The sequence below is a fragment of the Mirounga angustirostris genome, unplaced genomic scaffold (assembly GCF_029215605.1).
Source record: "Mirounga angustirostris isolate CCGP_5_RB_7025 unplaced genomic scaffold, mMirAng1.0.hap1 SCAF_2, whole genome shotgun sequence".
Classification (NCBI taxonomy): Eukaryota; Metazoa; Chordata; class Mammalia; order Carnivora; family Phocidae; genus Mirounga; species Mirounga angustirostris.
Genome location: NW_026991710.1, coordinates 12,032,341 through 12,056,700, shown reverse-complemented (window position 1 = coordinate 12,056,700; position 24,360 = coordinate 12,032,341). Strand labels below are relative to the sequence as shown.

Sequence of the window (24,360 nt, the reverse complement as noted above, 5' to 3'; positions counted from 1 at the left end):
CAATACACTATTATTAACTATAGTCACCATGCTGTACATTAAGTATTTCTCCTATAACTAAAAGTTCAGACCCCCGACCAGGTTTGTCTCCTTGTTTCTCCCACCCCCAGCCCCTGGCAACCACCACTCTACTCTCTGTTATTATGAGTCTGACTTTTTAAAATTCCAAATATACATGAGATCATCTGGTATTTGCAGAGATAACTGTTTAAAAAAATGATTGCACAAAGTCTTTTATTATTCTTTTATTGTTTGTGTAATTTATTTATGTCTATTATAAGTACATTTTGAACCTGAGATTCACAGAAGCCATGAATTTGCTCCAGTGGGTCACTATGAGTTAATTGCATGGTTTTCACTACCTTGGGCAGCTTACACTTCAATCAGAAGATGAACGGCACTGTGCATCTATGTGAATCAAGTTCGAGGATAAATGCCCTGTCAGGGACCAGTACAAAGCCTTCTGTGTTTTGTGAGTATGATGTGAAAGCCAGCAAACCACTGCCTCTCAGGGAAGCACACCCAGCTACTGAGTTCCCGATGAATTGTTTAAAAACATATGTGTTAAAAATGACAACTCTTAGGGGCGCCTGGGTGGCTCAGTTGGTTAAGCGACTGCCTTCAGCTCAGGTCATGATCCCAGGGTCCTGGGATAGAGTCCCGCATCGGGCTCCCTGCTCTGCGGGGAGCCTGCTTCTCCCTCTCCCACTCCCCCTGCTTGTGTTCCCTCTCTCGCTGTGTCTCTCTCTGTCAAATAAATAAATAAAATCTTTAAAAAAAATGACAACTCTTAGTAGTATAAATAAACTGCTTCATTATTTTTTAAAAACTGAGAGAATGCCTGGGTTAACACTGCATTCCCATAATGCCTTTCAAAGTTATGGCATACTCTAGGTTTACTTTAACATCTTACTTCATACAGTTTTAATTTGCCATGAGTAACATATATCCTTGCCTTTTAAAAAACGAACCTTCTGTGTAGTATGGATTCTACCTGAGAAACTCAAGTCACAGTCGTAGGAATTGTTTAAGGAGAAATGAGATGCCAGGAAGTAAATCAGCACTGCTCCTGCTGGGTCCTTTGTATCAGGGAGTGTGCAGACATGAACTGAGCTTGTTTCCAACAAGAGCTATATATATATATATGCATGTGTTTATGTGTGTGTCTTCTTTCAAGTATTCAACCTAAAATTTCAGAACTGTATTTAAAGAGTGTCTCAAATATTCTAAGGTCAAGAACCACTACAGAAAGAAAATAGTGAGCCTTCGGGAGTGAGAAAAGGGGAACTTAGGTCCTAGGTTACATCCTTTGGGTTAAGTATGATGGTGGGTACAAGTTGGGATGGTAAGAGCATATTCTAGAGCAAGCATGAATGGAGTGGGGAGACAGGGAGCAGCAGGTTGATGAGTAAAGTATGAGGCTATGAGCAGTCAGTAATTCAGTGAGGATGTCACTTATAAGAAGAGGGATATGAAGGATATATTCATACATGTAGGCCAGAAGGTCCTTAGGACTAGAGATGGCTGCATGGTCACAGTCACGGTCATGCAAAGATACCCAAAGTTGGAAATGCAGAGAGACAGGGGGCAGGGATGGGCATCATGGGAATGAAGATACAGAGATGGCATACAAGGAAAGAGTGCCCCAGTCCCCCTATACTCCCAGAGCTCGCTGGGGTACTCTGTGCACAGTGTGAAAACCTTGGGATCAGCCTCCTCTTAGTCTCCACCAGCTTTGAACTTGAACACTCAACTGAGCCTTCTTGGGGGAAGCCTCTTGCAAACTGACTGCTACTCTATCTGTTTCATCTGTGGAAGGGGATGTAAAGAACAAAATTTTTCTGACACTTCAAGGGGTATCCTGGGGAAGAAGGAAAATACATTAGAGAATCCAGAAATCATCAAGAAGGCCCACCAGTAAGGCAGAAAGGGTCCTGAGAGGAAAACAGCCAGGTCACCCAGGGGGTTAGCAGGGACTTATCACTGAAGACATTCTGCAGATGGAGTTCATTGAACCCTGGGGCAAGCCTGAGCCTTAATCAGAACTGGTCTTGAGCATCCATCTTCATGTCCAGCCCAAACTAAAGCCTGTGAGGATGTGCATATGTGTACATGGGGGCCACATAAGAAGAATCTGTGGACTGCCCACAGTGGCTACAGCTGCCATGACTCCTGAAGGAAACTGGACTGCCAGCCAGGGGCCAGCAGAAAGGGGCCAACCTTTGTGGAATGCTTGCTGACCTATGAGGCACCAAACTACGCTGTTAATTGTTGTCATCTTTTAGTCCCACCACACCTTCAGGGGGGTAAATGATAATCCTTATTTGAGTGGCAAGGGAGCCAAAGTTCAAAGAAGGTAAGTATTTCATTCACAATTACAGAGCAATGCCAAAATATGAACCTAGAAACAGCTGACTCCAAAATTTATGCTGTTTTCAACAAAACTAATGGGTTCCCTGAGAGACCCTCAAATTAGTTTATTCTTCAACAAATCTACATTTTTTTAAAGATTTTATTTATTTATTTGAGAGAGACAGAGAGAGCACATGAGGGGGGTGGGGTCAGAGGGAGAATCAGACTCCCAGCTGAGCAGGGAGCCCGATGTGGGACTCGATCCTAGACTCCAGGGTCATGACCTGAGCTGAAGGCAGCCACTTAACCAACTGAGCCACCCAGGCGCCCAACAACAAATCTACACTTAGGAAAAAAAAACCTAGAAAATCTCCAGATGTTTGAAAATTAGGCAACACATTTCTGTCATCGCGCGCTGAAATAAAGTTCTCAGACACCAATCTGAGCAGCCGTGCAGGGCTGCCTCTGCAAAGGAGAGCAGCAGCAGCTGAATCTTGCACATAACTTTTATTTTGTTTTTTTTATCAGAAAAGCAAGGACAGATGCCTCAAATCATGGGAAAGAGTGCAAAGGGATGGCAAATATCTTGAAGCAGGCTTGCACTCTCCCCTACACATAGGCATGCAGGGAGTCTTGGGATAAGGGAAGAGTGGGATGTTTGGGCTAGCATTCATCAAGTGCAGAAAGGGGGGACTGAGTGTCACATTGTTTCATAACTCCTAACTCATGCCCTGTCCTTGGGGATCATGGGATCCTGCTCCTACCGGGCCACTTTGTTCAATAGCTCGAGAACAGGAATGCTGCTGACCTTTAGCTGCTTCCACAATCACTCCTTAGGTCTTACAATATATTTTCTAAGACTAAGTCCACACATTTCTAAATAACAATTAAATTTGAAAATATTTTTAACTAAATGATAATAAAAAGAGACATACCAAATTTAAGATCTGCAGCTAAAGCAGCATTCAGAGGAAAATTTATAGTACTAAGTGATATATAGGAAAAAAAAGTGTGCTGAAAAATCAATGATCTAAGCTTCCATCTTAAGAAGCTGAATAAGGAAACCCAAGGAAATTAGAAGAAATTTTTATATCCCTAATAATAAAGAGAAGAGTGAAAACCAATTAAACAGAAAGAGAAAACAAAACTAAAAGTTAGTTCTTTGAAAGAGTAATAAAAGTGATAAATTCCCAAGCAAGACTAATCAAGAAAAAAAGGGAGAACAAATTCCCAGTATCAGGAACAAATATATATATTTTAACTGCCTATTATATATGTAAGACACTGAGCAGGAGGAGAAGGAAGAGGATGAAGAGGGAAAAAAATGTATCTGTTTTTGAAGATACCCAGAAAAAACACAGTTCGGGGGCGTCTGGGTGGCTCAGTCATTAAGTGTCTGTTCATTGAACAGGGTCATGGTCCCAGGATCCTGGGATTGAGCCCCGCACTGGGCTCCCTGCTCTGTGGGAAGCCTGCTTCTCCCTCTCCCACTCCCCCTGCTTGTGTTCCCTTTCTCGCTGTCTCTCTCTCTGTCAAATAAATAAATAAAATCTTTAAAAAGAAAAACCACAGTTCAGATTCTATTATATTCAATTTAACCCAACATGCATTTATTAGAAGAGAACATAAAGCATGTCAGCTGGTATTATAGGCCTAGAAAGAGAGCATATATATTTTGGAGTCAGACAGAGCTGAGTTGAAATCCAGCCTCTACCTTGAACTAAATGTATGACTTTAGGCAAATTACATAACCTCTCTGAACTTCCATTTCTTAACCAACAAATGGGAGTTAACAGTACCAACCTCATAGGGCTGTTGGAAGAGTGGGAGGTAAAGCACATGAGTAGCTTATATCCTATAGAATTCGTTTCCCAACATGACCCATAACCACGGCATTTATACTTTATTTGTAGAAAGGGTACAAAAATATATCCTGAGACAAGGTCATTCATGGTCATTTACTTTCTCTTAATTACCTGCACCAGTAAGAGAGGTTTGGTATAGTCATTTTCAACAGAAAGGATGCTACCAACATATAAACAACATAAAAGCACCTATGAAAATTAAAATGAAATAACTTAATATAAAATTTTCATTCTAATACACCATAATTTTTTTCATGAGTTTTAGGAAATCAAAATAAAAACTACGCCAATAACATGTTATTTTAAAAGTTTGGGGGAAAGGCTTCTAACTCTAGTGTTGGCATCATGACAGAAGATCCCCCTCCCCCAAGTCTTCAGCTTCCCAGCAGCGTGTCTCCTGAATTACACATGCCAGTATATACTGCAAGGCTCAAAGATCTGAAACGACCGTGCTGATTGGCTCATATGTAAGATCAGCAAGATGAATCCCCAGGATTTTTCACACACTGAAGAAGCCTGATAGGCCTATGACAAGAAAGAAAAGGAAAAAAAAGAAAGATCAGTCAGCAGTACACGACATCTATGGTTCAATTCCCCAATACAAGCAGCCCCTCCATTAGCAACAAAAGTACGCATGGACCACTCAGCATCCACACAGCTTCCTCTCCTGCAGTGACAACACAGAGAAAGGTCAAGTCCAGGAGTGAACAACTTAAAGTATGGCCCGATTGTGTTTCATTTCACTTGTAAAGCCACAGAAATAAATACTGAGAAGGGATGTTTGATGATAACGTGTGGAAATGAAAACAAATGTGTGGCTCAAACACGTCACAGACACATGCTATGAATGTCAGCTAATGATCAAGACACAACAGAGCAGCAACCTGCGATGAGAGACCTCCATCTTTCCTGTTGATGATTTGCCTTCTTCTCTTCAGAAGCTTCCTGAGAGAGGGCTGAGCAGGGTCAGGGGCAGGGGCAGAAGGGAGGGTAGAGACTCTCTGGGAAAGGCTGGTAGCCATTAGCAGGAAGACCACACGTCCTTTGCACAGAACAAATCCTAGGTAAGAATCTAGCCAGTGAGTGGCTCTCTGTTTCATAAAAATGAGGTAAGAAAACAACAGGGTCCAATGGGAGTGGCTGGCCTCTGCAGAAGGGTGGATAGTAAGGAATGTGGTTCATTAAACTGTAGCTGAATCTGATTTTGCTAAATGTGAGTCAAGAAAGAGAGAGATCCTTAGAAGCAGCTACCAGCACCCCCAGGCTTCTGGAATGGGCCATCTCAGGCTCACTTCTGGCCAATTACCGTGACCAGCCGGGCACAGCGGTTCTAGGTGTAGTCACTCCATCTTCACCAATATGGTAGCCCCGCATGAATACTTTCCAGGGGGAAAGTGATTATTAACAGCAATTATGCCGTTAAGATGATCTCTTTCCACAGATATATAAATATTTACATCCAGTGTTACAATAAAACGGACACCCTTTGGGTAACACATTGATGGATAGAGAGGGAGTGTATTTTGAAGTAACATAGAGGTAGAAGTGCACCCTTTAGGTTTTTAATAAATATGTCACAAGGGGGCACTAACCAGGAAAAAACATGCTGATATTTTTAAGGTCATCCATAAAAGTACTGTGACTCTCTGTTCATTCCACTGGTTAGAACATATGTGAAGAAATTCTGTATATATTTCATCAGGAGTGTGAGTGTGCATATGGGAAAAAAGAAAAGGACTTGAAGGATATACAGCCAAATGTTAATAGCATTTGTCTCTGGGTGGGATTTATAAGGGGATAACAGCAGAATCAGTAGAAGGTCTAATCTATATAAATGTATTTACACTTCTACTTGCCTATTACACAATCACACTGCAACAGCTGGACAAAAGTTTGATAAACTGGGAAGTATGTCTGGCATGGAGTGATTTCAACTTCAGTCGACGTCTATATCCCTGACATTCACTTCAGGCTCCCGTGGGGACAAGCAGCTTTCTTGCAAAGCCACAGAACTTTTAAGATACAACAAGGGTCCCCGAGGAGCTGGTAATTTAAAGAATCATGCTGAATATATTAAACCTTGTGGTTGGAGAAAAGGTCTAAGTGATTTCAAATATGATCCCCAAATTTAAGGTCCCATGAGCTGATGCTCAGAATGACAGGTGCTGGCTTACAAATCACTTCCTTCAACATGGGCCACTGTACAAGTCCAGATGGAAGGTACGTTTTTACCTTCTTCCCAGGTGGAGAAAGTGAGCTCATCTGGAGCCTGCAGTCGGTATGAATGAGGCTGACTGATGGCCATTAATGAAAGAAAGGGGAATGATTAAAATGAGAAAAACAGGGGATGTTGAGGATAAGACCCATGTACATTCCCCAATCTTCTCCTAGGTGTTTAGTGTTCTATTTTCCCAACACGAAATATCTTTGAATAACTGAGACTGGTCAGATGTCTGCAATGCTTCTTTTATGGTTGTTCTCGCTCCTTGGTTCGGCTTGTTTTCCCATCTAACTGCGGTAGAAAGCTTGTGTTATTTTTCTGGCAGTTTCCAGAGAGGAGCCAGCTGACTGAGGGGGAATTCAGGTCATTTTGAGACAAAAGCCCTCGGTGAATGTTCCCGGAATCTGTCCTTCTGCCTTTCTGACAGGGTTGGTGGGAGAAGGTGGTGACAGAAGGAGACAGGAAAAGGGTTCTTGAATTCCAGCCTCTGTGTTCTTTGAGAAAATTTTTCTGTCCGCATCCTTGTTCTAAGCCATCACTTATGGGCAAATCTCCAAAGATGCTTCTAGCAAGGAGTCCGTGACACAACTACTTAAAAATGAGTGAGGGTCCCAGTTTGGATAACAGAGTTGCAGATGACTTTAAAAATATATACCATCTGTAATTTTAAACTTTTTCCCAATAAACATGTATTACTGGTAATAAATAAATAAATAAATAAATAAATAAATAAATAAATAAATAAGGGGCACCTGGGTGGCTCAGTCGTTGGGCGTCTGCTTTCAGCTCAGGTCATGATCCCAGGGTCCTGGGATCGAGCCGCGCATCGGGCTCCCTGCTCAGCGGGAAGCCTGCTTCTCCCTCTCCCACTCTCCCTGCTTGTGTTCCCTCTCTCACTGTGTCTCTCTCTCTGTCAAATAAATAAAATCTTTGAAAAAAAATTAAGATCTTACATTTTCTAATTTATAAAAGATAAAGTTTAGTAGACATCCATGTGGTAACTTATCAAGTATTAGGCATCTACACTGAGATCCAACTAAAGAAACTTCACATGCAAAATATTGCCATGTCACAAGGATTTTACAAATCCTTTGCACTGGACAAAATGTGCCTCCACTTCCCTGAAAGCCAGCAGGTTTGCAAGCCCTGGGGTCAGGTGTCTCATGTAGGAAACCAGGAAATACGTTCTCGAAAGCTGGGTCAGCTTCAGAGGCAAATCAATAACTGGGGACAGGTGGAGAAGAAAGGAAGAGGAAGATAGGGGAAAGGTGGCCAATGGAAGGCCACTGGCTGGACACAGCCTGTAGGGTGAGCCCGGGGGGTGGGGGGGAGGAGGAATGCTCACCATAGGTCACCATCCCAGATCACCAACAAGGCCCAAGAGGGATTCCCACAGCCCTCCGGGCTCAGAGGAGGCCGAGGAGAGGAAAACACCCACAAATGGCAAAACAGCCATTTCTTTTTCAAGAAGTCAATTACCGGTAATTATTCTGGCAAGAAAATGTAATATTCCTTCTCTTTAGAATCTGTTTCAGATCATTTACGGAGGAACTTGAGCATGAGTCACTGGGAAAGAAAGAAAGAAAGAAGAGTTAAGCAATAAGGTTCTTGCAGACATTTCCTGCTCTCAGTTTCTTCTAGGTAGCAAGCCCTGGGTCAGGCCCTGGGAGAGGGGAGCAGAAGTTGTTTTTAAGAGCTCACAGGGCAGCAGGGGGCTGATAGTGTGAACTGCACAGATACTTATTGTGGATATGAAACTGAGAGGTTGTTAGGATGGGCGGCATGTCCAGGGAGGCCCCAGTCATTTCCTGGTCACTCTGTTCTCAATGCATTCTTATCATTGTGGCTTCTGCCATGGACTGATTCCGAAAATCACCCCGAGGATATACACGCACAAAGTAGGAATGTATACCTGTGAACACTTCCAATGTCATGCATCACCCAGGCCTCTAGTCTATTAACCTTCTCCGGATGCAAATTAAAGACTTCCACACGTCCAAAAGTGCTACGATAGATGAGACAGAGAATATTGTTAACCCCAAACTGAATTGTTCAGCCATTCCCAGGCCTTGTCAAGAGCCAGCAGGCAGGGGACCACTGGTTAGAACCTGCCCTTTGGGATTGACCGGTGATTTGTACTAGAAACAGCCAGTCTCAACCAGTGTGACCCTCATTGAATAAGAGTCTCAAAATAAGATTCTTAATCAGTACCTTGATGGTGATTCTTTAAATACTTGCTATTCAAAGAGGGGGGCCTTGCACCGACATAATGAGCATCATCTGGGAGCTAGTTGGAACCTGCAGAATCTCAGCCCACCAGCACCTGCTGAAGCAGAATCTGCAGCTGAACCGTCCCCAGATGACCCACATTCAGTGAGGTTCGAGATGCACTGCTCTGAGAGCCCCTGGTGCGCTGCTCGGACCCCAGCCCCAAACTCTTCCCCATTGGTCTCTGACAGCCATTGCAAGTAGCTGGACGCCGAATATCAGATTATAAAATCATGGGGTGTTAACACTTTCACCCAAAAGCCTGCAAGCTTAGGGTCAGAAGAAGACAAAAGGACAAATGCTTCGTTGCACAATTAAATACTAAAACAGGAGAGAAGGAAAATTCATTTGGGGTATCCAGAGAGCCTGGAGTAGCCCACCAGTATCTGCCTCTCTTCTCAATCCTTTTCCAGGGAAATACTAGAGAACAAAGGCTGGAGAAGTATCCAATGTGGTAAAAACTAAGTATAGAAGAGGTCAGAGAAGAAGGGCATCAGTGTGGCCAGGTTCAGCACTGTGGATTAAATGGGGAATGACAGCTAATCCCCGCTGAGCCCTCTCTCTGTTGTGAGGCACAGAGCTCAGCCCTTGTCATATGTCATCTCAGCTAATCTTCCAACCACCACCACCACCTCTTCTGGTGCATACTACAGGGGCTCCCAGAGGTTAGGAGCCCAGCCATCGGTTACACAGGTAACGGGTCATGACCGGACGGACCCCCTGCTTTCAACCACTACAATAAATGATGGGCAATGCCTAGAAAGAGATCGTGCAGGCCAAGAGCCCAGCACAGTAGTGGTCTGACTGCTTAACTGGGACGCACAATCTTCATGGAGGACAGAGGAGCCAGGCCAGATCTTCGTGGATGGTGGGGAGAGCAGATGGGGGCCGGACAGGGGGAACAGCATGAACAAAGACGGGAAGTTGGGAGAGCTCAGAAAATTGCACCAGGCCTTGAAAAGCCAAGAGGAGGGGCTGGTCACAGAGCAGGGCTGACAGGACATTTAGAGGATTTTACACAAAGGAGACACCAGACAAAAGCATTGACTTAGACAACCGTCTCCATAGAAAACAAACATTTTACCTCTTTAGCCCAAATCTTCAGTACTGACTTGACCATGAAAAGCATATTCTTCCAGGGATGAAATATTTAATAGGAGGCTATACTAACACTTGCAAATAGGACTCAAAGAAACGAGTACCTTCTTTCATCAAAGGTGTTACTGATGGACCCATTGAGCACCACATGGACCACACCACAGGCATCTTCTGCAAACTTAAAAGAAAAAAAAAAAAAGCCCACCATTCCTCAGCATGCAAATTTAATTGCCACACCCCAGCAGCTCCTTCCAAAACAACTCTTAGCATTAACTGGTTAAGGAGGGAAGAGCCTGTATGATTCTCCCTCAGTAATGCCAGGTGTATGTAATTTGCATCCTAAGCCATTGGCAGGATTATGCTTCACAGGAGAATTCTGGAAGCAGTTGCTCCAATCTGTGTTTGAACAATGAAGGTCAACGTCATTGTTCACGGGTTGTTAAATGGACGGTACTGAGCACTCTTTGAGAGTTTCGAGCCTGGCTATCCTGCCTGCCACCACAGCCCTGGAGCTTGGAGCTGGGGCATAGCACAGAGTGGGCACCCAGAGAAAATCTACAGAGGGAAAAGAGGGAAGGAGGAAGGGAGGGAAAAAGAAGCAAGAAGTCTAAATGCTTAGTGATGGAGATTAGGAAAGAAATAGAAAAGGCAAGGCACAGGGCAACAAAAGCTAGGTCCTGCAGGACAGATAGGCTCTCACCCCAGAAAGGCTGAGGCAGCTGCAAACAGAAAGGCCTAGGGGTTTGAGAAAACAGTGGTTTTGGTGAAAACCTCAGTGGATGCAAAAGTTGGCTAGAAAAGTGAGTTCACAGAGGGCCGTGAATGCTTGGCCAAGGAATCTGACCTGTATTCTGCAGGGGATGAGACACCACTGAACCATTGGAAACCAAATTATAAGAATCCAGAGCAGCTTCTGTCTTTCTGCTGGGGGTGATGAACAGAGGATAGGGGCCTGATTTCTAACAATCACAAATGCTAAGTCAACAGAGTCCTTCCGGGGGCCAAGCACTGAGCCTGCCATCTATGATTCTCAAGAGCCCCCAGGAAATACGCATTGGGTCAATTGGCCCCAAAGTCACATCACTTGGAAGCAAGGAAGTGCAAGGGGGATTCAAACCCCAAGCAGTTCTGCCTCTCTTGTGAGCAAAAGGAAGGCTCTCATCTGATAACACAAGGTTTTCTTGGTACATCTGTGAGCATTTAGCCAAAATAAAGCTGCAGCCCCAGGGTAGCTCACCATGGTAGGGTACCTTCCATCACCTTCACCACTGTGCTCTTAGCTCCAGGTTGGTGCGTGACACATATGAAATGTGGCTTGGCTTTAAGAGTTGTTCACAATAGCACTACCCCAAAATATAGCAGAGAGTGAGAAAGTAAGTAGGAACCTTTCTCAGAAACAGCAAGCAAGCAAACAACAATTTATAAGTGCCTCTGTATAATTACGCAGCACTTGGTAGGTGCTCAACATATTCATTAAAGGAACGCATTCTGAGTTAGTTAATGGGGTAGGGGTATCTTGTTTAAACATGGCAGTAACCCCATGGGACAAGCATTATTTTTTTTTTAAGATTTATTTATTTGAGAGAGTGAGAGAGAGAGAGAGAATGGGGAGAGGTGTAGAGGGAGAGTGTCTTCAAGCAGACTCCCTGCTGGGCAGGGAGCCTGACACAAGGCTCCCTCTCATCATCCTGAGATCGTGACCTGAGCTGAAATCAAGAGTCTGATGCTTAATGGAGTGAGCCACTCAGGCACCCCAGGACAACCATTATTCTTACCCCTCTTCGACAAATGAGGAATCTGAAGGTCAGAACAGTTAAAGAATCTGTCCACGGGGGCGCCTGGGTGGCTCAGTTGTTTAAGCGACTGCCTTCGGCTCAGGTCATGATCCTGGAGTCCCGGGATCGAGTCCCGCATCGGGCTCCCTGCTCGGCGGGGAGTCTGCATCTCCCTCTGACTCTCCCCCTCTCATGCTCTCTCTCTATCACTCTCTCTCTCAATAAATAAATAAAAATCTTTAAAAAAAAAAAAAAAGAATCTGTCCACGTTTAAATGGTCTCCTTACATCAAATCCCAGGCCATCCTCCTCTTCTCTACCATACTAGAGTTTACCTGAATCTCCTTAAGGACGGTGAGTCTCTCAGCTCCTCTACAAACTAGGCTGTTGCCCTTGGATGAGTCACTTAACCTCTGAGTCTTTGCACCTTCCCACAGCCCCTATGGTGAGGACTAACTGGGATGACGCGGGTACAGCATCTGGCCCAGGACTTGTCATGAATATGCACTTAGCAAATGTGAGTTTCACTTGCCCAGTTCCTCTGATGTCTAGACTCAATTCTGGAGAATTATAAATAGTATTGTTTTACTTTCTCCCTGGTTTTCTCTCCTCCAGTTCTTTCTTTATTCCTTGCTTTCCCTCTTTTCCTTAGTCCACTTGCAGAGAAGCAACTCATAAGAAAAATAAATGTACACCAAGGCCGCTTAGAGTGAAGTCAGAAATAGAGAGCAATGGGGCCTCCGAGGGATGATGGGAGTAACTCCCAGTGGGAATTCTGGATCTGGAGTCAGAGAATTTGGGACAAACTCCCAGATCTGCCACTTACTGTGTATGGTTAGTAGACAGTGTATTTACCTGCACCTCCATTCTGTCATCTGTAAAATGGGTACACATGGTACCCACTTGATAGGATTCTTGTGAGGATGAAAGCTTTTAATACGTGTACTATGTGCCTCTACCTGGCACATAGTAAGCGGTCTGCAAACACTGATTATTCAGATCGATCAGGGATCTAAGTTAGGCCAGCGCCTAGATCAGAGCATTAAACCAAGCTGAACCAAAGCCAAAACCTGGGTAAGAGCAGGGATTCACCAACTAAAGCTTATGGACCCTCTATGAATGACCTAAAATTATATGTGAAAATCTTCTGTTATGTGCTTAGGTACCTTATTCTCAAGAAAGAATCCTAAACTTTTTTTCCTAAAAGGATCTGTGATCTAAAAAGGATTAAAACCAACCACTGACAGGATGACCTCTTAAGTTCTTTGGTCTCCAAAATTTTAAAAATTTCCCTTTTGGTACTTACCCTTTTGGACACCGTGTTCCAGAATACAGAAAAAGGGTTGTTGCTGCAGTCTTCCCTCCAGTCGGGACAAGAGTGATAGTTCATTTCTAAAAGACATGGTTTTTAGAAAATAATTAAAGCAGAAAAGTAAGGGTATAATTAAGCTTTGTTTTTTCCGGGCTGTTCGATCACAGTGGAGCCATATTTCAATGGCATCACTGCCAAGATGGAGGATGGAGAATGGACTCATCTGGCCCCAATTTCACTAAATGCCCCCTGAATCCCTTCCAAGTCCTTACCTTACCCTCCAAATTCCAGACGGGAACACAGTGACCAGCTTTGAGTCATCGTTCTGGGAAATTGCAGCCAAAGTTCATCTGGCAGAAACAAGCCCTCGACATTATCCCCTCATCCAGGAAAAACTAGAGATAAAACTGGGCCCTCAGGGGCCCCTCTTTCCAATTACTCCTCTGCTTCCTGCCAACTCTCTCTGGCTGACAGCTTTCCTCCTCGACCTGCCTCAGTCCCCACATCCCCAGGCTCAGAGAACCCCTGAGTCCTCCTACACTCACTCTCCCCCAACAAGACAGGCTCAGGAGTCAGTGAGATTCAGCAGGTATAGAGCATGAGTACATTGTTTCCACGGTACTTCTCCCAAGCATATCTGTCAAATGCACAAAAATTGTTTAAATTATTTTTTGAGATATAATTGACAAAATTGTAAGATATTTGAAGTGGACCATGTGAGGATTTATATATAGAGAGAGAGAGAGAGAAAGAGAGAGACATTGTGCAAGGATACCCCCACATGGAGTTAATTTAACACATTTATCACCTCCCATATTGATCTCTTTATGTGTATGAGAGAACATTTAAGTTCTACTCTCAGCAAATTTCAATTATATAAACAGTGTTAGCAACTATAATCACCATGCTGTACATCAGAACCTCAGAACTTACTCATCTTATAACTGAAAGTTTGTACCCTTTTACCAACCTCTCCCTCATTCCTCCACCTCCCAGCCCCTAGCAACCACTTTTCTCTCTGTTTCTAGGAGTTTGACTTTTTTTTCTTTTTTAAGATTCTACATGTAAGTGATATCATGCATTTGTCTTTCTCTGTCTGGCTTATTTCACTTTGCACAATGCCCTCAGATTTATCTGTATGGTTGCAAATGGCAGGATTTCTTTTTTTTTTTTAAGATTTTATTTATTTATTTGACAGAGAGAGAGAGCGAAAGAGGGAACACAAGCAGGGGGAGTGGGAGAGGGAGAAGCAGGCTTCCCGCGGAGCAGGGAGCCCGATGCGGGGCTTGATCCCAGGACCCCGGGATCATGACCTCAGCTGACGGCAGACGCTTAACGACTGAGCCACCCAGGCACCCCAAGGATTTTCTTTTTTAAAAAAGAATGAATGATATTCCATGGTGTGTGTATATAGGTATGTGTGTGTATATGTGTACATAATTTTTGTTTTTTTACTCATTGCACTTGACTACACAAACCTTAATTGAGTGTTAGGTCCTGGGGAGAAAGAGATGAATCAGATAGAAGCCCTGCTTTCAGAGAGTACATTATTTAGAATTGAAAAATAAAGCTAAAATGAGAAGGTTTTATGGTAAACAACTTTAAAACCTAAAAGAATTAAATGAATGACTAAGAAGAGCTGACTTGCAAAATGGGAAATCCAAAATGGAAAGCAGGAAACATGGCAAAAACTATAAAATTTAGGGGCTCCTGGCTGGCTCAGTTGGTAGAGCATGAGACTCTTTTTTTTTTAAGACTTTATTTATTTATTTGAGAGAGAGAGAGATCATGAATGCGGGGAGGTGCTGAGGGAGAGGGACAAGCAGACTCCACACTGAGTATGGAGCCTGATGCGGAGCTCAATCACAGGGCTTGATCCCAGGGCTCGACCCTGAGATCATGACCTGAGCCAAAATCAAGAGTTGGTCGCTTAACCAACTGAGCTACCCAGGCGCCCCTAACGGCTGAGATTTCGTAAGTGAGCAATAAGTATTAGCTACTATTTTGAATTTATACAGAACATCTATAAGTACGAAAATAACAGGCATCCCAATAAAAATGGCTGAGATATACGAACTGCCAGTTTATAAAAGAAATAGAAATATCTACCATTAAATAAATAAATATGATCAGCCTCACTGTCAGAGCAAAGCAAAACAAGTCAAGGTATTATTTCTTTATCAAATCGGCAAAGACATTTTTATAAGTTGCACCAGTGTTGGTGAGAGTTTGGGCAAACAAGTAACCTATATTCTGATGAGAGTGTAAATGGTTACCACCTTTTGAATGACAATGTGTCAGTTTCTACCGCAATTTGTTCGGCACTGAAATTTCACTCGTAGAAATTTATCTTTCCGAAGTACTTCCCCAAGCAGGCAGATGTACATGTGCCCATGGTGTGTGTGAGTGTGTGTTTGTGAGTGTGTGTGTGTGTGTGTTTGTGAGTGTGTTTGTGAGTGTGTTGTATACACAAGTGCTCCTTGCAACAGTTGCGATAGCAATATCTCAACCTAAATGTCCATCAATAGGAAATTGGTTAAATAAGTTATGATAACATCCATAGAGGAAATAAATGAGGGCTTTTAAAAAATATGGCTGTATTTTTTTTTTAAGATTTTATTTATTTATTTTAGAGAGAGGGAGAGAAAGAGAGCGAGCACAGAAGGGAGGGGCAGAGGGAGAGGGAGAGAGAAACCCAAGCAGACTCTGCACTGAGCGGGGAGCCTGACCCGGGGCTCAGTCTCATGACTCTGAGATCACGACCTGAGCCCAAACCAATAGTCTAGCGCTGAACCGACTGGGCCACCCAGGCACCCCAATATGGCTGTATTTCTATCTACTAATTCTAAATGAATAAAGCAAAGTTGCAGAATAGTATGTGTACATTTTAATATATGTGTTTATGTGAGTGTGGGGCCATGTGTGGAAGGATTCGTGCCGAATTGTTGACAACATTCCCCTTTTGAGAAATGATATGGAAACTGAGGAGTGGGGGAGGGGCAGGGTGACCTTCATTTTTTACTTTTATACATTTCTATAACATGCAAGTACTTTGCAAATAAGCATGCATCATTTTTGTAATTGGAAATAATGTAAACCTGCGATGAAGTTTTATAGTAAGTTTTTTTAAGTGCTTGCTTCGGCAGCACGTATAATAAGTTTTTTAAAACAGTCAAAAGTGGGGTGCCTGGGTGGCTCAGTCGGTTAAGCATCTGACTCTTGATTTCGGCTCAAGTCAAAATCTCGGGGTCCTGGGATCAAGCCCCGAGTTGGGCTCCACCCTTAGCAGAGAGTCTGCCTGAGGGTTCTATCTCTCTCTCTCTCTCTCTCTGCTCCTCCCCCTAGTGCTCTCTCTCTCTCAAATAAATAAATAAATCTTTAAAAGAAAAACAGCCAAAAGCAATAAAAATAAGAATAAAACAATATAAAGTAAAAACATGCACACTATAAATAAAAAGAGAAAGAAAAGAAGTGAAAACGGGCTCAATAGAGTTTTCTGAGTAGAAAGAACCTTCCCACAGTGTGGTGTTCTGGGTCTTTCTGGACAAGGTAAGGTGGCCTCTGAAAAATGACAGCAAAGCCCCACACTGGCCTGAGACACGGAAGAGCCCAGCCCTCTGATGTCGTGGCTGTGGCCGTGGTCGTGGCCACGGCCATTCTGTGGAGCAAGGGCTTTGGCCTGGCTCCTCTCAGGCTGCATCCGGCTCTAGCACCCTTTAGTCCTGAATAACGGCCTCAGAGAAAATAGAACACCTCCAATCCAGAAGCAGCTACACCAGCTCTCAGGAAGGAGGGAATCAGGGAACACGGACAAGCCCAAACTCTGAAGTTGATTCTTCTAGAAAACTGAGTTGATCTAAAGAATGCTATTTTACATGAGCCTGGATTGTCATTAAGGGTGGGGATGGCATGAGGGCAGGTACCGGTCTGCCCGACACGTCCCTGGGCAACCCCAAAAGGCCCTGACCCTCACCAGAAGAGCCTGGGTCTCCACACCACTTGAGGCCGTCCGCCATGTAGCCCAGCAGTGTGTCCTCCAGCGTGAACATGTCCCGCCGGACCCGCGTGTAGTCATGCACCAGCTCGCTGGATTTGCTCCAGAAAAGGGTCTAGGAAAGAAAAACACAGCCTGTCATCGAGAGCAATTCAGTAAGTCTCAACCCCCCCCCCCACACACACACACAAACCCACGTCTTTTTAAATTAAAGAAAAACAAAATATCAGAGAAAATCATAGAGAGTAAAGGTGGGTGTTGTTGACCACATCAGGGCTTTCTGTGTGTGAACCTGAGAGCATGGTTAGAGGGTGTGCGTGTGTGCGTGTGTGCGTGTGTGTGTGTGTCTCCTAGTCATAATATGAAATGCCTTATTATTTTTGGTGTAGCAAAAAAAAGTCCGAAAGCCACTGATCAGAATCTTACAATAAACACCGAACCAGAACACATCTGGAGCAGATATTAGGAAATTCCTAAAGTTATCTGCAAAACCATTTTGTCTCCGGGCTGTTTTCTGGGAAAAGTGCTCTTTGATTCTTCACAGGCTCTGTAACCTCTGCTTCTTTCCCCAATTCTCTCCTATCCCCACAAAGAGAAAAGAAAGAGAAAAAAAACAAATACAGTGAGTTTCTTCAGAGTCCCTTGTAAAGGTAGAGAAGGTAAAATTTCAGAACAATCCTGAGCCCATGGGTCTATGCCTTCTTTTTTTTCAAAGATTTTATTTATTTATTTGAGAGAGAGAGAGCACATGAGAGAGGGGAGGTCAGAGGGAGAAGCAGACTCCCAACCGAGCAGGGAGCCTGATGCAGGACTCGATCCCGGGACTCCAGGATCATGACCTGGGCCGAAGGCAGATGCTTAACCGACTGAGCCACCCAGGCACCCTGGTCTCTGCCTTCTTGACAGGAGACTGTGGAGGGCGTGGCTGGAAGCGTGGGCCCCGGAGGGAAGCCCTCATCAGCCCCTGCAGTTGTCTGACCCCGGGCGGCCAAAGCCTCACTATGCCTCGATTTCCCCATCTGTAAAATGATATGGGTGGTAACCAATAACCGTAAGGAACTCAGGAGATGCGATGAGACTATTGCAAATAAAGTGCTTAGTCCCATGTCTGTGGCCTCGAGACTTGTCACTGGGGGTCATTTACCAAGCAGCCCCTCCGTGCTCCAGGCAGGAGCTCCATCCTAATCCCAGCTCTCTGCCACCAGGATGAGCGGCTGTAACATGTGGCTGGCTTGGGGCTTCACAAAGATAACCGGTCATACACTGAATTTTCACCCTGAATGCGGACTTTACGCAAGACGTACCCATTACACACCTTTTCCGGGACAATCAATGTATAAAACCCAGGCCTCTTTGGCTCCTAATCCTGTGCTATTAACATTTCAGCCGGTCACTTTCGAGGCCATCAGACCTGAGCCATCACTGACCCCTGACCTCACTAAGCCTAGGTTTTCTTACTGGTAAAATGGGGATGTTGATTCTTGACCTCTTTATTTTGCAGGGTGACTGTGAGTCATTATTAACATCATCATTGTCAGGGGTCAGGGGAGAGTTTGGCAATGATGTAAGGTTGGGTCGTTTTTGTTTGGATTGGGTTGGGTTGGGTTTCGGGTAAGCTCGCTTTGCCTGATCGTCGGCCACGTCTCCTTCCTCTTTCCCCGTTCCCATTTCTCTCTCTTACTGTCCTTCCCCCAGACATCCTAAACCCTGATGAGATCCCAGTCCCCCCAAAACCCCACAAATGCCATCTCGGCCAACCACACATACATTCGAACATCCAGATTTTCCTCTTCCCTCATTCTGGTCAAAATGTGGTCCTGTGACCCCTTCCTTTGGCTTTTATCGTCCATTTTAAAAATCAATCACTTGCCCCCTTTACCTTGTCGCAAGGGACAGCTTCATCTGTCAGCTCCATCAGCAGCTGATAGTCCTGTTCCGTACTGCCGCAAGGATCCTTCATAAGAAATGCCTTTGTGAATGCCTTCCCTATCTTTTGGCAGTCTTTATGTCTGAGGGACAAAACATGGAAAATAAAAGAAAGCGTGAAAGGTTAGATTTCAAACATATTTGGGAAGCATGATTACCCAGAAAAATGCCACTTGGGAAGCACTATGTGCCAAGTAGTTCAGAAACATCGTTCCATCCAATTGTATAGCATTTTTTATGAGACGAGCAATACCCTCCCTACCCCACAAGGCCCCTGCCCCTCCTGGAGCTCACTGTGGTTAGAGAGACAGACAGTACGCAAACAAGCAGATTAGTTAACAAAATAAGGACAAATTATTCTAAGTATTCAGAAAATCAGTGGGGAGGGGCGGCATTGTTTACTGAAGCAATGACCGATTGGGGAGGCTGGTCAGGAGAGGTGTCCCTGAGAGGCCATTTAAGCTGAGACTGAATGATGAGAAGGAGAGCATTCCAGACAGAGGGTACTGCAGGTACAAAGGCCCTGAGGCACACAACCTAGCTGCAGCCGAAAAGAACAAGTGAGAGAAGGCTTAAGAAATCAGGTCAAAAACAATAATCCGGTGGTAGATCACTTAGACCCCTTGGGCCAAAGAAACTATTCAGATTTTACTCTAATTATAGTGGGAAGCTGTTGGATGGTTTTAAGCATGAAAGTGGTGTCATCTAGGGACACCTGGTGGCTTGGTCGGTTAAGAGTCTGCCTTTGGCTCAGGTCATGATCCCGGGGTCCTGGGATCAAGCCCTGCATTGGGCTCCCTGCTCGGTGGGGAACCTGTTTCTCCCTCTGCCCCTCCTCCTCACTCGTGTTCTCTCTCTCTCAAATAAATAAATAAAATCTTTTAAAAAAAATGTTCTCATCTGATTTTTTTTTTTTTTTGAGCCATCACTGGAAGATTCTAAGCTGGCCTGAAGAAGGAGAAAACTCTCTGAAACAGTTCCAAGTCCATGTCCCCTCCAGACAGCCCGTGGCAGGGAAGAAGGGATGGAGGGATGAGGGGACCAAGGGGTGCTGGAGAAGACAGCAACTGGAACTCTCCTTGCATTTCTGGTAACAGGTGCGCAGAAACCCATCATTTCCTCGGGACAAAGAAGTGGGAGTGCTCCCCTGGGAGCGCTCAGTTATCATTATTGGGATAAACTCCGACCTTTGCTGTGAGGATCCTAGGTACTGCACCAAGTCAGGCAACATGACCCGGGGGAAATAAAGACCCCTAGTTTTCCAATCCCTTCTGAGCTTCTTTCCCACTGCCCTCCAGAGGGTCTTCTGCCTTCCCAGCTCAAACTGGCTCCTCGCTGAGAAGCCAAGGAATCAGAGAATATTAGTGTGGCACTGGCCTTTTGAACAGAAGCTACCCTGCCCACCTGTTCTTTTTGGAGCAGGAAATGTCAGAAAGCCCCTTTGTTTAGGGCAAGGAGGAGAGCCCTTGAGTTGGGCTGCCCGCCTGAACTCTCTGGTGCTGCCAGTTACGCTGTGTGTCTTTGGGAAAGTCACCTCAGCTTCGCTCTGCCTCTGTTTCCTCATCTGTAAAGAATCTACTGAATACAGATGTTCTGGGCTTAAATAAAGCACATGGTAAATCCTTTCAGAACAGTGCCCAGCACAGAATAAGAGCTCGCTCCACATCAGCATTATATTTCCTATCTTTCTTTTCCTGCCCCTTGCTCAGAACTTCCTGGCTGTGAGCAGTCATCCGTAGCCAACAGAAGCAGGTGTGGCCCATAACTCCTGGGCTAACTTAGGAATGGGGCTCATCCTCACAGGACCTGGTAGGGCACACAGAGTCAGTATGTCCACGCCTGGGGTGGTGAGAAACACCCAGCTACTAGGAGTCAGGTCTAGGGTGCAAACACAAGCCGGAGGGTAACACCACAGCTTATCCCCTTGTCCACAGACAATATGATTGTCTCCTTGCTCTCAGCTTTGGATGGGCATGGCATCCACCCTCACCTTAGTAAGAATCAGAAGATAAAAAAATATAATGGCTTTGATGTAAAACAGCCACAGGACAGAATTCCAGATCAGTCATCCAGCCCACCCTGGGTGGGCTGAGGTAATAATAATAATAGTAATAGTAATGATAATAATAAAACAATAACAACAGAAGGTAACACTTATTGGGGGCTAAATATATATGTATTTCACATACATATCTCATTTAACCTCATAACATTTCTATTAGCAAATGTATCAGGATTTGATTTGAGTTAATAAGATCTAAAATTGCAGGGACTTAAGAGAAAACTTTATTTCTTGCCCATACCTCAATCTCAAGGCCAGTATCTGGGATTTCTATGACATTCCATATGTGAGAGACCCATCTGCTCTGTCCAAAATGGCTGCTTCAGTTCCAGCCATCATGACTACATTCCAGCCAGCACAAAAAACTAGGGAAAAGAAAGAAGGAAGAGGAAGGGACAACAGCAGCAGCGGTGGGCATGTGGGCTGCCTCCTAAGGACGGGTACTTGGAAGATGTTCTTTCTGTTTGCTCTCATTTCATTTGCTAAAATGTTGTCACAGGCCACACCTAGCTGCAAGGGAAGGTGAGAAATGCAATCTTTAACCTTGATGCCATTGCACATCTAAAATCGCTGTTTCGATTCTAGAGAAGAAAGGGCCTCTGTCACAGGGAGGTACCACCATTGTCCCATTTTACGGATGAGGACATTTGATGGCTGTGAACTTAAGCAAAGCATCCGAGGTCACAGGGAAGCCGGCTGGATCCCAGGTCTGTGTGAACCTCAAGGTCAGGCTCCCACCTCACTACTGAGGCAAAGTGGTCCAGCCTTAGCCTCCTCACCTTAAAGGGGAGGTAATAACACTTCACTCATGAAGGTTTGTGAGGATTCCATGAGCTAACACACGACATGCTCCTGGCTTCTGGGGCCGGGGTGGGGGGGTGTCTCTCATGCCAAGGTCCCTCCGTTCCCTAATCTGCACAGGACATTTCAACTGCATCACAGCTTCCCTTCCAAAGTTGTGCCAGGAAACCATTTTCCACCTGACTTCCTCCATATGTTATACATTTAAAGGAAAAAAGGCTATTGCATTATGCACTTCAATGTCAGTCAAAATTCATGGGGCACCTGATGGTGTTCATGGGGATCGTGCTTTAATTCCATTAACTTAATGCTGTGGCCTTCTCAAAAATGTGCTGTTCCCGATCCAACTCCCTCGTAAAATTCTTCTACCTCTGGCCCTAGCAGCATCTGTGGGACTTGAGGCAGACAAAGGCTGAAGGAGGAAAGATATCTCCCTGAGATGAAGAGCAAGAGAATTTTCCACTACAAAAAATCTGGCAGGAAAGAGAAAGGAACGTGCACAGAGTCCCCACTATTTGCCATATGTCTTCATGAATGTATTATGTAATCACCAAAGACTCAACGGAGTCTCCTACAGAACTCACAAACCTCCAAAATTATTTTTATGTTCCTTAGGCATATAGATCCAGTTCAGGAAACATTACATGCTGGGCTCAAGAATCCCTAGGCTAAAACTTTCACAGAGCTCCTTGTTTAGAAGGGGCAGAGTGACAGAACATTAGAGCTGAAGCGACCTTGGAAGAGTTTATGACTCAGCTGCTTTCCCTTTCTCTGTCTCAAAGACCACAGCTTCCAAGTGCCCCCAAGTTAGGAAAAATGGGGAGGGGCAGAGAGAAGTCTGGGAGCAGGCTGTGTGAAGCTACTTTTGATCCTTAAAGTCAAAAGTAAACATTTCACCCTGGATGTGCAAATCAGCATTTTTATTGGCATAAATATAGAGAAATAAAAAGGCATTAAGATGGCATCGTCCAGAAATGTCTGCAGAACTCATCTATACAGGTCATCGCAGGAAGGAGCCTCAAATTCACAAGTGTGGCTTCTTTGCAGAAGTCCCCATTCTTGGCTTTTGTCCCCCTGGGTGGAGCATAGTTCCAAGGAAAGCTGTTTTGAGTCAATTGGTGCAGAGAAACAGAAGGGCTCAGGAATTCCTGTGTCTGGCAGAGACGGAGGTCGACCTCTAACTAAAGAAGCAACATGGAAGGAATACGAGTCATTTCTGGGAATTCAGTTTTTTTTTTTTTCATTAAAAATGGCTCCTCTGTCCCCAGATGGTGATACTTCCAAGCAAACCTGCTGCCGGTGATAGAGACTGTGAAGTGGCGATTGTCAGCCTTGGGGCGATTCCTGAGAGCTGTCTGTGCTCAAACCAGACAGGCTGTTGGAAGTCATCTGGTCCTGCGGCTCTCAGCTCCAGCCACCCTTGACCAGTGTTCCAGTGACCAGAGCTTCCAGAGTTTGGGAAAAGATATGGAGCCTGACTCCAGGACAACCAAGTCAGAATGGGAAAAGTGGAAAAAGTCGAACCAACAATTTTTCAAAAAGCTTCCCGTTCCTCGCTCCTCCCAGTCCCTGGAAATTGCCTTCCCGCTTTCCATCCCAGTAATTGGAAACTGTATAAGTGGAATCATACAGTTTGTCTTTCCCTCCCCGGCTGATTTCACTCGGCACAATTGTCCTCACGGCTCATCCTTGTTGTAGCAGGTGTCAGAATCCCCTGCCCCTTTAAGACTAAATAACATTCCGTTGTAGGTTTACTCCTCATTCTGTTTATCCGTTCATCCGTGGACACGTGGGCCTCTCTTCCATGCACTGTTTCATTCCACAAATTCTTTTTTTTTCTTGTATAAACAACCCAAAAGAAAATGATTATTTTATTTTATTTTTTATTTTTCTAATTTTATTGAGGAATAATTGACAAATATAATTGTATACACGGATAGATCCCAATTTAGGATGATTCAACTTAAAGGTTTTCAACATTACCATAGTGCAAAAGTGATACACATTCAGTAGAAATTGCACTTAAATTTTTTTTTTTTACGTTATGTTAGTCTTTCCATAAATTCTTACCTAGGTCCTACCGAGGGCCTCCCGACAGGCCCGGAGCTATCCTCAAGGCACTCATATTATAGTACAAGGCAGAGAAGGAACAGAACTAATTACAATCAGGGCGCCGGTGACTTGCCCATTCCCGGTGCTTCCGGGGAGCATCCAGGCAAAGCCAGCCTCCTTGAAGCCTGCCCCAAATCTCATAAAACAAGCTCCAATCCTATAAATCCTTCCTTACATCCTTGCACTGAACGCTCCCCTGCCCCCGTGGATCCCATAGTGAGCACTCACTCTTGCAAAGAGCCATGAAACCTGTCTTGTTCAACTGCTGTCTGTTCTTGGTGGTCTTGGGCTGAGGGACATTGACAGTAACCTGCAATCTTGAGGGCGATGTTAAGGAATCAAAAAGCCTGGGAAAACCAGCATGCCTTAAGCAGTGTTTATGCTTGGCAGCAGTTCCAGCAGCAGCTTCTGGAAGACTCAGTTTGCTAGTAAGAAAGTCTGCACATTGAGCTGGTGTCTTAGCTCTGTGACAATATTTAGCTTAGTGACAGTATTTCTCTGCTTGCCTCTGTCATTGGTGACCTGAGGCTCCGTGCCATCCAGGCTGAGCACAAACGTCAGGATTCAAGGTCAAC

At 44.5% G+C, this 24,360-nt stretch overlaps 1 protein-coding gene across 2 annotated transcripts in view; it reads right to left on the bottom strand.

The window, feature by feature from the left end:
• Positions 1-393: 393 nt before the first annotated feature.
• CD38 (CD38 molecule) overlaps positions 394-24,360 on the bottom strand; it is a 44,621-nt gene continuing 20,654 nt past the window's right edge. The window contains exons 2-9 of one of the 2 annotated variants that reach the window (XM_064584307.1): positions 18,764-18,893; positions 16,864-16,999; positions 12,885-12,970; positions 9,909-9,982; positions 8,351-8,443; positions 7,918-8,004; positions 7,191-7,348; positions 4,612-4,742 (exon numbers count right to left, since the gene is read on the bottom strand). In XM_064584307.1, the coding sequence (XP_064440377.1) occupies positions 7,231-7,348; positions 7,918-8,004; positions 8,351-8,443; positions 9,909-9,982; positions 12,885-12,970; positions 16,864-16,999; positions 18,764-18,893 (724 nt within the window). In that variant the 3' untranslated portion in view covers positions 4,612-4,742; positions 7,191-7,230. Of the gene's footprint in view, positions 4,743-7,190; positions 7,349-7,917; positions 8,005-8,350; positions 8,444-9,908; positions 9,983-12,884; positions 12,971-16,863; positions 17,000-18,763; positions 18,894-24,360 lie in introns of both variants that reach the window. The other variant, XM_064584308.1, reaches the window with a different exon arrangement.